Here is an 18,518-nt window from a genome sequence, read left to right as displayed (position 1 = left end):
AGATGATAATTTAATGCAGTGGACGACGACTGTCCTTGTGTGACAATTTACAAAGATCGAGGATGGCAAAACAGCAAGTCACGTGGTAAGAACAATGGCTTTATGCAAGCATGAGCCCTGGTAGCCTTCTCTGAGGGCAGGCCAAAGAACGGTTTTGATCCTGATTCCTTGGGGATTGGGAGAAGAGTGATGCCTGGTATGGAGCTCCTTTAAGAATTCAGCAGGTTGCGCGAGGTCCAAAAGCAGAGGAGTATTTCTCGATAAGCAGTCCCAGGCAAGGCCGGCGCATGCCTCGGCATAACTCGTAATCCCTGAACATGATTTTAGACAAGGAAAATCGTAGAGGGTCCTTTCCAATTGGCTCACTACTCGAGATATCACGTCCCGCGAACCACTGTACTTGCCAAACCTTCCCAGTTGGCGTCTCACGCATTCCTCGAATTCTTCCGTGCTTTCGATATTTCCAGAGTGATTCCTATCACCATTGAGGACTTTTAGCGCTTCCAAACGTCGCGTTCTTTGGATTATACCGGTCACTCGCCAAGTAAGCTGTAAAAAAACAATGAAGCTGCTTGACAAGTTTTCGAGTTACAAACTTAATTGAATTCTTGGATAGCTGAATATTGCTAGCTAGCTAGCATGTACTAATAACGTATAACTACCGAACCGAAATTGCCAAAATTCATACTGCTCTTGCACACACACACACACACATATATATATATATATACCTTTATTATTAATCCCTTTCAACAAGACGACAATTTATCGCTTTATAAATTACATGTAATTAGAAAATGTATCATTAAACTACGCGCGATTATATATATATATATATATATATGTATATGTATGTGTATTTTATACAGCTTCCGACTCGATGCATATTAAATCTAGTTAGGAGCCGGTCCGGTTGGTATATTGGGCAAAATAACCAATAAAATATAATAAACCCAATTCTTTTTAATTATATATAAAGAGCAGCTTAACGTTGCATAAATCTACTGTACGATTAAAATAATAAATGAAATATCTAAAGAAATTAACTCACCACTACAACAGAATAAAGAATCTTGGCTTTTAAATCTGGAAGATTTTTCAGCGGGCTCAGCGCGTCCAGTGCATCCAATGTATGAAAATTAGCGTGAGAGTAAAGAGTGGCATAACGATCTACGAGTTGTTCAGCGGTGTTATCTAGCGGCGAGTCCAGCAGGTCCAACTTGCTGATATCTATAAGTTGCTGGTAGTGTTGGTAGTGCTGGTAGTGCTGATAATGACGATGATAGCGATAAAAATGGTTGTTGCTGCAATGACATGGATAGTTCCGATCTAACGTCCTTCTCCCATTTATATCGCTATTAAAGTGGTTGTTCAACGCGGTGGTAATAGTCGATGTAGGCAGCTGAGGCTGAAGAGATAGCTCTGGCGTTGGGCTGCAGCTCTCATCGGTGTGGTAGCCGGCGCTGCTCGATTCTTCTTCGTAATCCTCAACAGCAGTCCGGTGCATGTCTACGTTCAATGACTTTATGGGATAGAGGAATGTGCGAGGAAAGAAAAAATTAATATATCGTACTTAAAATGAGACCTTTAAGAGTGCAGGTGCGTGCATATGGGCTTCTGCGATAAAAGTGTGAGAAACGGGCATGTAGGGAAGTAGTAGAGGAAATTGAGAAGAAGGTATATAGACAGGGTAGAATTTATTTATTTTTGGTCCCGACTGATGCAGGAAAATAAAAGCTCATGGACAATGGGCATTGGCCGGTTGCCGGTTGCCGCGTGGTCTGCACTATGTGGACTCAACGTGCGATAGCCATTGCAATTTCATGGAGGATTTGGGCTGCGCCACTCTTACCACCCGCACTCCCCCCGCGCCATTCCACTTCTCTCCAATCTCATCATCCCTTATACCTACCAACATCATCGATTTGGAATTTTACAGTGCGCAGAAGCATGCTCTTCTGGCTTTCACGATTCTATCCTTTAAATATCTAATATATGTTCTACACGTTCTTTTCACCTCATTATTATTCCTTAGCTTTTATCACACTGTTTATGCTATGTACGTATAAATATACAACATGGAAAAGAAGGCAGTGTAAGTAAGACGAAACGAGTGCTGATGCGTGTACATGCACACATGCTTTATGCAAAGAGATATATATGTGTGTGTGATAAAAACACGTACACATGTGTAAGTGCACATATGTACACTGGCTGCAATCAATAGTAACTGTTACACTGTTTACAAATACAGGGTGTGTGATTTAAGGTGGAAAGCCGGAAAAATTTTGAAAGAGAAAATGATTTAAAGACTAATATCCAAATAACTTTTTTTCCTATTGTTCTTAGTTTAGGAGGAATTAATTAATTAAATTATTTAACTAGGCGAGCCTCTGATTGGCTGAGATTGAAGGAGACAATTGATTGAGTTCGAAAGTGGCCAACAGAACGCGCATCTCCATCGTCTCAACTGGGATATGTATGATCCGTATTAATAGCCGAGCACTGAACGCCAAATGTTTCGAACAAAAAAATAATTCGGAAATAAAGAACCTGAGGGGTCAGCTAAAAAAAATTGCAACTCGCGAAAATTGTGTTAAACTGTTTCATAATTATTATATTATTAAATTATATATATTTTTACGATAAAAATGAGTTGAAATACGGTATAATTACGTCTATTTCTAGGTTTAATTAAATAAGCTAATTAAAAGCTGTACAAAAAATAGTCGTATTTTTGGTCGCTTCTGGATTAATTTTCATCCTAAAAATCAATGCAATTCAATAATAATAATTATAAAAGAATTTAACACGATTTTCATGAGAATTAAAAGTTTTCTTAGCTGAATGTTCAGGTTTCTTTACGTCTGACTTATTTTTTTCATTCAACAAACTGGACGCTCAGTACTCGGCTACAAATACAAATCATATATACATGCAAATTGAAACGGAGATTTGTGTCGAGTTCACCACTTTCGGACTCGATCAGTTCCACCCCTCACACCAGCTCTAAAAATCAGAATCTGGCTCAATTAAACAATTTCATTCATTATAATTACTCCTAAACTAAGAACAACAGGAAATTAAGAAACTCATTGGAACTTTAGCTTTCAAATCCTTCTCTCTTTTAAAATTTCCCCAGTTTGCAACCTTAAATAACACACCCTGTATATCAATAATAATTATACAGTTAATAAAAGAGCGAGAGGAATAACATATTTGATAAATAAACAGTTTCCCGCTGCAGCATCTATATGAATACTGACATTATCAGAAATATATATATATAATAAATAAATGTAATATCATACCGCAAGCGCGAATTTCATGGATGGTTAATTGGTAATTAAAAGGGGAAATCGCATGGTTGCGGTATGGGCGGGCTGTAGAAAGAGGGGTGAGCTCGAAAATGAAAAAAGAAGATTAAAGGGAATTACCTGTGTATCAGCAACAGCAGAGGCTGCATCAGGAGCATCAGCAGTGATCAACTGTAGAGCTATCGCGCATCCTTTGGAGAATAATAGAAGGCTGTCAGCCAAAGGTGGATTCTTAGCGTTAATGGTCAGATTGGAGGTCCTGAGGGCAGTCCATTGTCTAAGAGCTTCCTTGTCCTGTTCGACTCTCTGCTTCAGTTCGTCCAGTAGATTTCCCAAGCTGACCGAGCTTGCACCTGCCTTCTCCAGGGTGTTCAGGATACTTTGATTATCTATGAGCCTTTGCTGTACTTGGCTATACTTCAAGGAAAGCTGCCTTTGATGGGAAGCCGCTTGCAGCGCCTGTTCTAAATTATATAATGACAAGTAAGTTTATCTCCACTGCGAAATACTCCAATATATATAGAAACGTTTGTTGAGCAACGGCTATTAATTAGTAGTAAAGTTGTTTATATATGTGTGTGTGTGTGTGTGTATAATACTATAAAGGCCCGTGGATAGGACAGGACGATAAAGCCTTGTTAGAGGCGAGTCAGGTGTGGATGAGATAGTAGGAAGATGCGATCTATTACTCTTATAGCTGCATATAACTTAAGCGTATAATAATTCATATATATATAGAGATTATTGGAGAATATATATAAGGACATATCGGAGATACATATCAGTGTATATAGGATGCAGCGGGTGCACCTTATTACTACCTTTGTGATGAGTACTGGTATGCTTGGCAAGATTCTCGATCTTGTGGAGCGCCAGCTTATAGGCCTCTGTCCTCAGTTGAAGCTCCTCCTTGAGCGCCAGTGGAAGGGGTAGCAGCAGCAAGTTGGCCATTGCACTAGATGTTGCACTGGCCGTTGCACTGGCCGAAGCAACGGCTCGAGGATGGTTCGTCTGATAAACAGAAGCCACTAATCCGTGTTTACCCAAACCCTCCACAGCCCTCTCAAGAGCGCGTCGTTTCTTAACGAGCAAACTCTTCGTAGCAGGCGAGAGTTTGTTCAACGATATCAGCAGTTTGCACCAGATTTTGGAGCGAGAATGATCCTGCCCGTTGGAGGAAATTAAATGGACCACGCGCCAAAGCACCTGTTCGATTCGGAGGTTCCTCGTGTCGTCCAGATTTAACTGGACCAGTCGAGAATACAGAGCTTCCAGCAGGGCCAAACTGTGGGGCAAAGCGTCGATCAAGAGGTCCACTGGAATGTCCGGAAGTGCTGCTCTCAGGGTGTACAGTGGCAGCCTCCTGAGGAACCCTGCAGCTTCGCGATATTGTCTGCCTTCGTACAGCCTCAGTAACCTGAATTATGTATTTTTACATATTGATATCAATTATGGTACATTTGCTTCATTGCAATTTATTAGACTTTTGTTATATGTAGTTATTGTATTACTATAGAGAATAAAGCGTGATCGTACCTTCTCAAGGCCATTCTTGGATTAGAAGCCTCGTCCTCGAGAGTGCAGGCCATTTGAGCATGTTTGGAGGGTGTGCCGGGAGCCCAAACGAGTCTCTGAATAGGATTCCTCGGTCTTTCCGGTCGTATTCTCTCGCAAGAGTTTAAGCTAACCGAACCGGACTGCTGCAACACTGGCTTTTTCCTCTTGCTCATGTTGCACAACGGAAAACGGACAATCTATATATTATTGATATATACCAACTTTACAACTTGCGTGTACGTGTGTGCACAATGGAAACAGGGACCAAGAACAACTAAATCACGTATATAGATGAAATCGCAAAGAGGAAAGTCAGAGATCGATTCACCGGATCTCTCCGGCTCGATATCGCGTTTTCACCGGATCGGAAGAGAGCTCGGCCGCGAAAGCCTCTTCACTCTTGCATTACCCGGTGGAGCGTGGTCCCCGAGTGGTTCGACTGGCCCAACTGGCCCACAACTGGCCCAGGTTGGCCTACAGCCTCGGGCTGACGTTGACCGCGCTTCGCGGAGCCTCGGCTCGGGCGCTACGCAGCCAGCGAAGCCGCCGGAGCCAGCCAGTCACGTTGGTCCCGGCACCACCCAAGTACCCAACCAGCACTCCCGACTCCCGCCGCCTGTGGTTCTCCACCGCTACGTACCGTACCGAACCTTTAAACGACCCACTTTTTTCTTAACTTCCGCGCTACTATACTAATAAACGCCATTGAAGTTTAAGACAAACAATTTGAAGATTATCCATGCAATTGCTACTTTTTCTTATTATATTTACATATATGTAATGGAGCTTCTAAAACTGCACTCTTCGCTGATGTTTATACGTGATGCAAAGAAACAAAAGAAGCCCACCTTGCACCCCGGTGCATTGTCAATAGTCCGAGTTTAGAGCGACGAGCACGAGAACGTTCTTGCTGTTTGCTGTTAACTCACGAGGCGCAAGGTCAGGTCACGCTGTTTATTCGTACGTAGAATTGTAGACTAGCGAGAAAGTGTAAACAAATAATGTAATTGTACAGTATGTATTAACCTTGAACGATCTTCACCGATGATCATCGCCGTGCACTCTCACTCACTTTTTAATGTATATTTGTGTATGTGTTATTGTATAGAAATAGAAGAAACGGGACTTGTAAATATTTTGCAAAGAGACCAACACTGGCGCGATACACCGGTGACTCCAACCGCCGATGATGAACGATTGTGACTTTGCGCGAGTCGAGCTCCTCGAGTTCTCGCCAACTCGCCAGCTCAACGACCACAAGCAAGCATTCTCCATCGACCCTCCTCCTGCAGTCTACTCTCCACGCTTGTGCGTGTGGTAATGGCAGTGGCAGTGGTGGTACCAGTGGTGCCGGTGGCTCGTGAGTAGTATGCATGTATTATATCTACAGTGCTGCAGCTTCCTAGCCAAACACCTGCCGATGGAACAGTGATCGCTTTCAACGCGCCATGATCATTAGATTACGTAGATAATGCGCTATTGCAGTGATTATTGCGTGTTATAAAAGCGAGAATAATTATGATACACGACTCGTGTATTATCAAACATTTTTCACGGTAAGAGTAATATTGAATATTAGAGAAAATTGTAATTTTCTGCACGGCATTTCTTAGTTATGCGAATGTTTACCGTAATGAGAGAGACGGTGCACAGGAGGCAATTGTTGTAGGAAATATTTTTGCAGGATTGGAAAAACTCGTGGGTAAGTTTCCCGTCCCGTTGAGCGATGCGTCTATATACGTATACGTATGTATGTGGCATGTGTATCGCATGGTATAGCGCAGAGATTGGCACGCATCCGTGCGGTCCGTTCGGTTCCTTCGGTATGCGGTATGCAGGACAGTAGGTCGCCAATATTCTCTCCTTGCTTTTTTCCAATTTTCTCCTCTTCGCGAAAAGATCGCCATTCATAAGGAATCCCTACTTGGACCCACTTCCTGTTCTCTCTCTCTCTCTCTCTCTCTCTCTCGTGTTATCGCTTCCATCAAAGAGCCAGCTTTCACACTGTTTCTTTATTTCTTCCTTTCTTTCTTGACTGGTTTGTTGCTTTTCCATAAGACGTCGATCTGATCAAAGGCACGAGAGTACTATTCACATACATACCTATATGTATATAAATATGCATACAGAATAGACGAGTGTATACACCGGAGAGAGCTGAAGTGGATAGGTATGAAAATCAGCAATGAGAAATCAAATTGACCATTGAGCAAATTTATTAATTAATAATTAAAATGTAATATGATTCATTTTCAGGCAAAGCGTACAACTTTGAAGCAACGCTAGGCTATGTTCGAAGCACCGGGGTGTTTGCGTTTTATTATTGGCTACATTAAAATCTCCACTGTATTCCATTGGCATAACGCAAATTTTCATTTAAATAATACATCGCGCTGTGCGCCAAAATCGATCCACTGCTTTCATTCCTATTAATTATAAATCGTATATATTACGCTTTGTTAACCACTTGCTGCAAAATTGAATTGAAATACATAAGTTTTATTTAACGCGCGACTGATATGCTTGCGTTTTGTCTCCTCTTCAATTTCGAGAGTTTAAGGGGGTGGAGGAGACGAGGAGAGTTCTGGGGAGAGCGCGCTGGATGTTCAAGTGGAAATTTGAGAGCGAGAGAACGAGAGAGGATTTGGACAGAAGAGAAGAGAGAGATGGATATGGTTCGATAGCGGTGAATGACCCTCGGCGTCCTAACAAATTTCATTGCCCTCGGCGATATAAATCGGCTGTAAACTAGCGGCGCGGCAGTGGCGGCGTATCAGCTGCTAGTCAATTGACATGAGAGGCATCTTCTCTCTCTTCTCTCGCTCCTCTCTCTCTCTCTCCCCCTCCCCCTCCTTCCTGGCGAAACGAGCTTACGTTCCGCGGAAATTCACTCGACAAACAAAAAACACTTTAAAATGCCTTGAAAACATTTCTTTTCTCTATCTCGGTCTCTGTTTTCCCGAAGAGAGAAAGAATGGAGAGAGACATTTTCAATGGTAATAAAACAAACATTCTCTCCCTCTCTCTCTCTCTCTCTCTCTCTCTCTCCCTCTCTCGTTCTCGCTCTGCGTGAAATTAATGCATACATGCGAGGATGAAGGCAGCCTCGAAATAAACCAGTTAGAAATACTGAAATATGTTATTTTTTCTAAAATTATAATTGGACGTCCGCGACCCCATGTTTAATTTAAAATTACGTAATTTTCTAGAGTTTTTGTGTCACAGGGTCCCTGTTACACTTTGTATTTATACATTCTGTTAGAGATAGGAAGAGGCCTCTTAAATCTCTATGAGAACCTGTCGTATGCAATATAAATGTTGACATTAATTCAATTCAAGTCGGTCGACGAGCAAAAACTTTTATCTTCTGGCTTTACCGTAGCTCGCCGAGTTAGCGCGGTGACAAAGAGGTAGAAAATTTTCTTCTTTTCACGTCAGTGCGAGGAGCAGTTAAGTGGGCGTGTATGTGTGTGTGTGCGTATGTGTGTGAGTGTAAATGTAGGTAAGCAGTGTCAGACGAGTCCGTTGAGAAGAGAAGTAGTGGTGATGACGATGGTGATAGGAGAGCAGCGGTGTTGGTAATAGTGGTCGAAGGGTGGAAGGGGGAGGGGGAGGGGGTTGTTAGGGGTGGTTGAAAGAGAAGCTGGTGACAAGGGGTATAACCTATCGATCACCAGACTCGTCCACGACATAAACAATCCATACCCTCGTATCTCACGCGGCCTATTTTTGCCGGCTTAAAACCAAAACAAGGGAGAAATAAAGAATACCCCCTCCCCCCCCCCCCCCCGTGCCCACATCCACCCACCAACTACCTCGCAAAAACACACGCAGGCTTATAATATATATATATATATATATAAGCGACTGAGAGAAGAAATTAAGAAAATCGAATTCAATCTATTTTAATAAAAAATTTATTTTAATTATGCCCATTTATAGGAACAACGAGCAACAATTTATCTTTCGAAAGAGTAATAGTTGACTAACGATATTATTGTTACGAGAATGGGACGAGTCGAGGAAGCGGAAGTAAAGTTTTCATCAATCAACTGGTTTAAGCAAGGCCGAAATTTAATATATATATATATATATGTGTGTGTGTACATAGCGTTTATTTCTGATATATATCCTCTGTAAAATTGTCTGACCGCTGTGCGATCCGTCGCGTCGCGTTCCGGATTCGCCGAACGATTATCGATGATCGATCCCGGTCATATTACGCCTGAGTAATAATATTATCAGCATTAACGCATTTCTGGCTCATTACGCCGTAGGCTGGAAAATGAGAAAGCGAGCTCTTTCCTTGCAATTTGTAAATTTCTCCCTGAAATTATAATAGTTGTGAGAGAGAGAGAGAGAGAGAGGATGAATTATGTGGGAGCTGATGTTATAGATGGGTGAAATTTGTTTCTCGGATAGTATAACGTAGCTTTATGAGAAGTGATGAAGAACGAATGAAAAATTTAGCACCACCCGGTATATTATCCGCACGGAGAGATTTGAGCACGTTCGCTGCACATCTTTCATTGCACATTGAGCATGGCTTTAGTAAACACATTGGGGGAAAGTGAGGTGGGGGAGTTGGTTCGATGATAGTCTGTGTGTGCATGTGTGTGTTGGGGCAAAAGGAGAAGGAGACGGGAAACTGCCATACTATGACGTATTTCACGGGACGGCGAGCTAACGAAAAACTAGTCGTCTGTGAGGTGAGAGAATCGAGAGGGAGAGCGAGAGAGAGAGAGAGATTGACCACCCTATTTTTTCTTTCCTGTTTTTTCCTTCCTTCGACCAAACATTAGCTTATTATTCAGGTAACGACTTGGAAAGAGAAAATGAAGAAGAGACTATGGGCATTTATTAAAGGGGAGAGAAGGAAAAGTATCTGACGTTAAACGGTCTTTTCCCCTTCTACGAATATTCATTGATCGGGAATTACGAAGGTAAATTATTTACACGTATATATATATATATATCGGATGGTTGGATGTATGGCGAGAGGAGAGCTGTACGAAGGCCCTATTTTGGTAAAGAGAGAGAGAGAGAGTCGACCGAAGGGACAAATGTTATTTAAATTTTCCGTCAATTGGCGCGTGCAGAGCTTCGTGACGAGACTCTACTCCTTCTTCTCTCCTCCTCGCTGCATAGGTCGTCAAGCGTTCAATCAGGATATACATAACTCTCTTTTTTTACGAGCAACGAATATAAGAGGAAAGAGTTTAAAGTTGGAATTACTTTGCATATCGCATCGGCTTGAAAGTTAAAGTTAAATAAATAAGATTATAGGATTTCGGTTGGGTTTTGCGGGGAGGAAAAAATCAATGATTGCTCGCGCGCGGCAACGGTGATGGTGACGTTGACGGCGACGGCGGCCGCGGCAATTTCTGCGTTTACCCCGTGCACTTGCCATTTCGGAGGAAAAATGAAAATTGCCTAAAGAACATTGGCAGAAGCTGCAGCTGTGCTAAAAGAAAATTGATTACATTGTGAGAGTTTCTGGCTTCCCGTCCGGTGTCCCCAACTCCCGATGATAGATCCCTTTTCGGATAAAAGACTCGAATGGCGTGTCCGTCCAACGATGAAAAGGCTCGATTGCTGGATATGAAGGGGGTTGGTTAAACTAGAGTCTCTCTCCTTCGGATATATATATATATATATACGCGAGAGAGCCTCGTTAAACTCGTTGCTACTTTCAGGATCCTTACTAACAAGCTTCGAAGCGCTACAGGCGAAATGCCTCCTCCTCCCCCTCCCCTTCCCCCCTCCTCATCCTCCCTATTATAGCTTTATATAGCATTGCACTGTTATTGCTGCAAGATTTATCGCCGCGACGCCTTCTATTCTCTCACCCCCTTTGAACAGCTTCTCTCTCTCTCTCTCTCTCTCTCTCTCTCTCTCTCTCTCTCTATGGTAATTAAAAAAACTCGAGAAACGTTTCAACCTTTTACACGTTTCCCCTTTCTTCAAAACTTTTATCTCGAGCGTCGAACGACGATGTAGTGCTGTATGTATATATATATATATATACAAGGCTTTGAAATCAGTGAGAAATGGAGAGAAAATAACAGAGAGTTTTAGCGGGGAGAAATGAAAAGTCCGGATTACCAGCTAAATATTATACTCCACTCGAATCATTCAGGCTACGCGTATATGATACATACACGTATGTGTATGTGTGCAAGGGAAAATACGTCCCTGCATGCGCGCGTTTTAATCAAGGCGACATTGGTTGAGGAAACAAAGTTTTTAACTAGAAAATTATTCGAAATGCAGCGGGCACAGCGAGAATAAAAGTTTTGTCCGTGCGATATATGTGTACATAGATGCGGGAAATTATGTGCGTGAAAATAGTATCCAGAGCCCATATACGGTATTACCACGCACGTTTATATATATACACACATGTATATATCCAGTGCACTAATTACAAATTTAATAGGACACTGATTGAATCGTCTAATTGAAGCGAGAAACACTTGAAATTTGACTTTTAAGCGGATTTCGTTTCAAGCTCGCATCGTTAAATTATTTTTCATGGTCGAATGTTCGAATAAACCATCCGCGTATTCCGTGTCCCGAAGTCCGATCCCGTGATGCTGCTGCTGGTCTGTATCAATTGTGTACTGGTTAAATAGGGTAGTTTGCATAGTAAACTTGTGTACACACTATTGTAGATCTGTGCATAGAGTTGCGGAGACTAGAATCTATTATAAAAAAAAAAAACAATTCTTTTTCGAAGAATTTACTGAGGTTAAAAGTGTTAAAAAAATAATAGTACTTGCTGCATATGTTATAAATTGATATTTGTTTTTATCGAAGTGATATTTTAATCACTCCGTACGCAAACGACCAATATAGTATTACGTGCAATTTGTTAATTCGACACCACGCAGGATCCAATTGTAATCCACCGATATGCACTTATATAATAATAATTACAATTTTTTGATCATACCTTTCTCTTCACCTTTTTTTATAAGAACAAGTAAATTATCCCAGAGTAATATTATAAAATAGCTATGTTAAAGTTGCAAAGTTTTAACGTAGTTATATCCTAGAACATATACTCTGCTAGTGGATTATAAGCATGGACGTGAACGGATGCATATAAGTGCATGGATGATGCACGAGACGTATGCAGTATATATATATGCTTCTGGCCCGATTGCTTGAAGCTCGCTCGCACATATATATATATATATATATAAACAGCGGCTCACACTTTTGGTCTCCGTTGACAAAAATTCAAGCACATAATTTGGCGGTGAAACGAGAAAGGAAGAAACTTGCTCCCGAATATCAAAGTGCTGGCGCGCCATTTAAATAAAGGATCGAGACAAAGCTCCGAAGGAAAAGCTCGCTCGTGCTCTGAGAAAATGTAAAAATATTCCAAGCTATGCATGTATCCTACAAATCGATTCTTATTTGATATACATGTATACATCTACTATCCGCTATATCTATGAAATATCAAATAAAAATCCAGGAGAGCAGTGAATTGGAAAATTGTGCATATATTACACCTTATGCCATGTAGTATACATGCTCATATATATCCGGTACGTACACCATGAGACATATAAATAAACCATAGGGGATAAAAATCATTTCAACTGTCAAATTCGGCTTTTATTTTTCTTCTCACTTCACGTTGGCCGTTGCATGTGTTATTAAAATATAAAATCCTATAAAATCGATTATATATATAGCTATTGTATATATATGCAGCTGATAAATAATATTTTCAAAAAATTTGATAAAACTCCAAGTGATTGGAATTTCAAGAGACGCGAAAGTGCTCGAATGAATCATTTCAAGGATCATCCAGATTTTCTCCCTCTTCCAAACTCCCTTTTCCCTTATTTATTATATTGCGTGCATTCGAGTTACATAGAGATAATGGGAATATTCAAAAAATATTCGATCAAACTTCCGAATGTGCTTGGGATCTGCAGGGAATCGAAGAGTCGAAGCATCGGTGTGCTCGAATAAAATACATTTCGCGCAGGATAATCGCGGTGACGACTTTTCTACTCCGAGTCCTCGACTTCCAAGCCTTCAAGTGTACCATTAGCATCCTTTATGATTACTTCGGAGGAAGATTGTGCGTGTGTACCGAGTATTTCGATTTTTCGAGAGAATGGGACAGATTGGAGAGTTTGCGATGTAAGAATAGCAGAGATTTTCGATATATCAATGGGGCCAAGTTGAAAAAGAAGCAAGAGAGAGGTGGAGGAGAGAGGGGAGTACCTTGACACACACACAGATCTGTGTATGTGTACTTATATTCTATACAACTAAAGCTGTGTATACGCGACACAAGGAAATCTCATGCTTCTAGCCGGAAGCTAATCGCATTTCTCCTATGTACATATATATACATTCTTCCTCTTAATACCAGCCTTGTCTTTTGAATCGACAATCGGCTGAAAAACGATTCATTCGATAACTACGTTCTTGTTGGATTTGCTTCTATATAACATTGTAAAAGCCCCAAGCTTTTTCCCATCAGGATTCATCTCGTTATATAGCCGCGTGCACCAGGGACATACTTTGGATCTCGAACAAATAAGATTTTGTCTTTTGTAATTGAATTGTTTAAGTTTAACAATAGTCTCTCTGGCTACAAGTAGATGAATCCAAAAGTTTCCAGCGTCCTTAATCGTAATCGTGTTTGCCGCATATTTAAAGATCTGCTGTAGTTTTATCAGTGAGACTAAAGTTTAACCCCAATATGTATATACTAAGGCAAAACTCATTATTAACCCTTTGCGACTACGGTGGTCGATATATCGACCATCTATCTTCATAAATGATTTTTTTCATTTACCAAGTAGTAAATACTGTAGTTTACTACTTACTTTTTCTTGTAATTTTACTTGAGTAAGTGTTTCAGTAATATTTAGTAGCCAGGATATAATTTTACTTTATTGTTGGTCAATTTTAATGGATATGAATGAAAGAAAAGTAAATAGGGCTGTGTTCAGGAAACATTCGTGTTAGAACGAAAGAGAAGGATTATTGAGTGGCAAAAATCTCTATATCAAATACAATATTTTTTGTTTCCTCAATTACCGCTGGAAAATATATAAAAATTGGCTCGCGCTGTGCGCAGATTGACAAAAAAAAGTTTAAACTATAAGAAATAAAAAGTCTAAAAAAAATATGTGAATGCAATGACCACTAGTGTCCATATTCGTGTCTCTGGAATACACTGAATTCAGTTTCTTTCATGATTTCATTTTGCACGAATGCGTTTTGAAGAGAAAAATTCAGAAATCTGATAATCGACCCATAATTAGCAATCTATAGATAAGCTCTGTATATCCAAACTTGTGCTGAACAGAAATATGAGAAATTTCGGAATTATTCTATACGTCCGATCAGAGAAAATTCTTTATGTCATTTTTCAGGAATAATTGAAAAAAAAAAAAATAAAAAAATTACTCACCACTATATTAAAATATCAGAACGACCATTTAGAAAAAAGACCATGCACTAAAATCTAACGACGAATTTTAATAAATGAACGGAAAAAGCTTCGAGTTCCGAGGAGCTTCGTTTAGATTTGATAAAGAGAAAAACGTGTGGTTCAAAGGGTTAAAGTATAATAGTATTGATCGCGCGAAAGCAACGTTCAATATTTTCTCTCTCGATTGTTTCTTCATCTTCGTCCTTGTCCTTGAAGAGCAGGCGCGGCGATCATCTGAAAATTGTGTCTAGGTTTCTCTTTCAATTTGTCATAGCAAATATATAGGAGTATATACTCATATATGCGCGCATAAATATCGATCGGTCTTTCGAGCCTACAACCATTCAATTTCATTGAACAATACAGTTATGAAGCAAAGCTCCGACGAATTTCATCCTAACATATTTGTGCTGCTTCACAATCGGTAAGCTGCATGGTGGCGTTTGTATAGTAATTGCTATATATACATACATGCATTTATATATATAAACGCTCCCGTGCATAAATATAGGTAGACCTGTATCTCTGCATATAAATATTATTAAAAATATACAAATTTTGCAAAGAATCTTTTCGAGATATTTTACTATATTTGCATTTCGAAAGGTCTTATAAAAAATGTTTATCTCTAATAGTTACGAAGATGCACGTCTTCTTGTATTTATGCTCTGGGGTGTTTTAACCAACGATCCTATGTATAAATAAATATATATATATAGAGAGAGAAAAAGGTAAATAGATAAATGCATTTATGTATCAATATTGTTGATGGCGTTGGGATGCTTTTTAGAAAATTCTTGAAATTCCCCAATTAACCCAGATAACGGTAGTGGGCCAATAGTTGTATATCGATGGATAAGCGATGGATGAGCTATAGATATATATACATATATATATATATATATATATATATAGATCACAGACGACAGGGGACTCGCTTGGCGCGCTTCTGTGTATAGTTGGCTTAGTTGGCTCGAGTACCAGGTGAATTGCTGACAAAGCTTGTTTCTCGAACGATGAATGCCGTGTAACACGCTAATTAAGGTTGCAGTTGGATTATGAACAAAGAAACAAGCCACACTGCACACTTTTCCCCATTTTTCACCGTTTTTCATCGCTTCCCAGCTGATATAAAAGAAGTTTTAAGAATCGTATACTCTTATATAGAGGACTCTGGTATGAATTTAAAGGATTTATACGCTAGATTAATAATGTTAATTGGTAAGGGTATATATATATATATATATATATATATATAAGTTCTATATACGTTTATATATGGAATTAAAGGAGAAGAAATAAAATAGCAAGAGATTAGATAAGATTTTTCCTTTGCACAGGCTACTGCAACGTTCTTCTGTATACGTAGCGTGTCGCGGCACTCGCGCGGGTCGCGCACTAGCCTTACTATATATTCACCACTATATACACACTACTACACGCGAATGTGCTCGAGGCCTCACGGGAAAGGAAGGAGTAACCTAGGGAAATGGCTTGATCATTTCATTATCAGCCCAGTTACGCCATCCATCCCATCTCTCACGGAATTTTCCGAATTTCCACTTCCCTCTTCACTCCATTATTCACACAGTGGATAATCCTTCCATTGATTTTCAATCTTTTACTTGAGAACGATTTGCTCGGAAGTTTGATCAATTGCGAGTCGTCCTATCGCTTTTATCGCTTTTATTCGCAAACTCGGCCGATAGCTCGAAAAATCCTTTAATAATTCATGCATTTGTCCGTATATTTATAAAGATACTGTTAAATCGTTTAAATTAATTACTATACATAATTCATTGGTTCGTTAATTCGATATTAAAAGGGTTTTCATAAATCGTCTATGTGGAAAATTGCATGGCCTGCTGCTGGAAACCACGATTTTCGGAATCCAATAGAAAGGGATATATATAGAGTATCCGGTAAATATTGCTTAGATATGTATGTGCTAGCTTTGCTTCGCGAAGAAATTCTTGATTTTTCTTTATTCCAGTCGAAGGTGGAAAGCACCGAACATACGTTGCTGTTCGCTCACTGCAAAAACTACATAATACTTTTCTTTTCATTTATAACGATTTAGTTTGGATAATTTTGATCAACGCTCATCAATCATATTGCGCTGCCAGTTGTCAGTGGTTGAGATAATGGTGAATATAGACTGTGCGTTCCAACCTTATCACACACAAGTATATATATATATATATATATATATATATATATATAAAGTTAGCGCTGCGAATGTAAATCATGTCCTAATGACTCTGAAGAAACTAGGCATTTGCAAATTGCAGCACATTCATTCAAATTTATATACCCGAGTTAAACAAGGTAGTCGAAGAAGAAGAAGAAGAAGAAAATATTTGATCGATCTATAGACAATTAGAAATTGGTGGAAGAACGCAAAGCATATATATACACTCTACCTCATCGCTGGGACGTTTTCCTTTTTAGAGTATAGCTTTACGTTCAAAGTTTGGGGAGCTTGAGAGTGCGCCTCTATGGTAAATCAATATCATCAACCACTTTATGCTTTCTACCCTACACACAAAATACCTTATATCACACTTGTTATCTATTTACCTATCCTGCTTCCATAGCACGAGAGAAAGCTCGATATTTCTTATTTCAGGCGCTCTTATCATCCAATGCTTTCTTCGCTTTATTTACTATTTTTCTTTTCGTTTGCCGTTGCTATTGCTTTGATTGTTGCTCGTGGCATTTGCGCCTCGATACGTACACCACTCAGAAGTGATAGAGAGGAGGACCTGTTGCACTCAGACTTTTTCTCTCTTTTTTTTTTTTATTTTATATTACAAGAGAGAAAATCTCATGGTTCTTTATTGCAACCTCGCGACGCCGCGAAGCGAAATTCGATTTCAAGAGAGAGAGAGAGAGAGAGAGAGAGAGAGAGAGAGAGAGAGAGAGAAAGCAAAGCAAGCCCGATATCAGTTGGAGCCCTTGGAGCTATTTATACAGATAGATGGTACTTATTGCTCGCGCGCGGGATACGTCGAGTATAGTAGAGGTTGTATGTACTACCGGTATTAGAGGTACGATTCGCCAATGATTCGGCAGGATTCGGTTTTCCCTGGCACCGACCCCCTGCGCGCAGCTGCCATTGCCTCGCTTCGCTTCGCCTCGCCTCGCCTCGCCTCGCCTCGCCTCGCCTCGCCTTGACTTATTTTACGATAATTTGTCAAGCCAGCTCGGATTTATGTCCAATCGATTTTCTCATAACTCGCAGAATCTCGCTCGTACTCACGCAAGCCCGGCAAGCTCGACAAGCCCGACAAGTCAGTTGCACGTACGACGCGACTAGACGCGACGATTCCTTCCCGAAACTTTACCCTCACCATCTTACATGTATGTATGCACATGTGTATGTGTGTGTGTGCTTTAGGGCATACAAACCGACCAATGCGCTTGCTTTCGCATCGGCTTTGTTCGCATTTAATTCACACGCACACACTTATATAAGTGTATTCTAACGATGTGTACTTAGAGAAATACAAACATAGCTAATATCTTACTTCGTTAAAATTCCATAGAGCTTCTTTGTAACGAAATAATTAGGATCCACAAATTTGCCAAGAAATTTTTCTTCGCACGGATTACCGTTGGATTATTATCAAGCATAGAGTGACATCGTCAAATTACCCGCGTTCTATATACAATATTATGAAGCAAAAGAGAAAAGCTTGAGAAGGGTGGTTCGTTTGTTACTTTTGCGAAGAATTTTTGTTGGAAAGCTGCGCGACACGCTGCGGCCCGTGGCTTATTATAATATGAAAATCACGATACGTCCAGTATATACACTATGTACAATCGAGTTAAGGGAATGTTTTTTCCACACGAGTACCCTCACCACCATTTTTCTAGCCTTCGGATTTTTCTACCCGCAGCACTCACCCGCATAGTTTATTCAACAAAGTTAAAAAAATTTGGTCGGATAAATCGTTGTAAGATTCGAAATAAATTTAATATTAATTGCGAGGTTGGACAAAAGAAGGTTATAAATATTGGTGGGGATCGAGAGGAATGTACAGCGCTATAAAACATGATGTATGGGGAAAAGATTCGTTGTACCGGACTGTACTACACTTGTCACGTGGAGAGAGTGTACCCACCGCATCACAACGCATCGTATCGCACTTATAATGGTTAAGCTCCGA

General features: G+C 40.1%; 1 protein-coding gene across 1 annotated transcript; it reads right to left on the bottom strand.

The window, feature by feature from the left end:
* Positions 1-36: 36 nt before the first annotated feature.
* Positions 37-5,564, bottom strand: LOC136772592 (uncharacterized). The gene is made up of 5 exons (XM_066725667.1): positions 4,854-5,564; positions 4,139-4,734; positions 3,438-3,781; positions 1,052-1,522; positions 37-549 (listed from the first exon to the last, which is right to left on the bottom strand). Exons 1-5 carry the CDS (start codon positions 5,045-5,047, stop codon positions 79-81), a joined length of 2,076 nt encoding a protein of 691 aa, XP_066581764.1. The 5' UTR covers positions 5,048-5,564; the 3' UTR covers positions 37-78.
* Positions 5,565-18,518: the final 12,954 nt, after the last annotated feature.

Source organism: Prorops nasuta, unplaced genomic scaffold, assembly GCF_024137725.1.
Source record: "Prorops nasuta isolate Cenicafe-Biocafe unplaced genomic scaffold, Cenicafe_Pnas_1.2 PNAS00004, whole genome shotgun sequence".
Classification (NCBI taxonomy): Eukaryota; Metazoa; Arthropoda; class Insecta; order Hymenoptera; family Bethylidae; genus Prorops; species Prorops nasuta.
The sequence above is the reverse complement of the archived record's forward strand: the minus strand, read 5'-3'. Positions and strand labels throughout refer to the sequence as shown.

Excerpts from the sequence above, each read along its gene's own strand:
- LOC136772592 (XM_066725667.1), bottom strand. The coding sequence starts at position 5,047 with ATGAGCAAGAGGAAAAAGCCAGTGTTGCAGCAGTCCGGTTCGGTTAGC. Across the intron at positions 4,735-4,853 it reads CCAAGAATGGCCTTGAGAAG|GTTACTGAGGCTGTACGAAG; the intron begins GTACGATCACGC and ends TACATAATTCAG. Across the intron at positions 3,782-4,138 it reads TACCAGTACTCATCACAAAG|AACAGGCGCTGCAAGCGGCT; the intron begins GTAGTAATAAGG and ends TATATAATTTAG.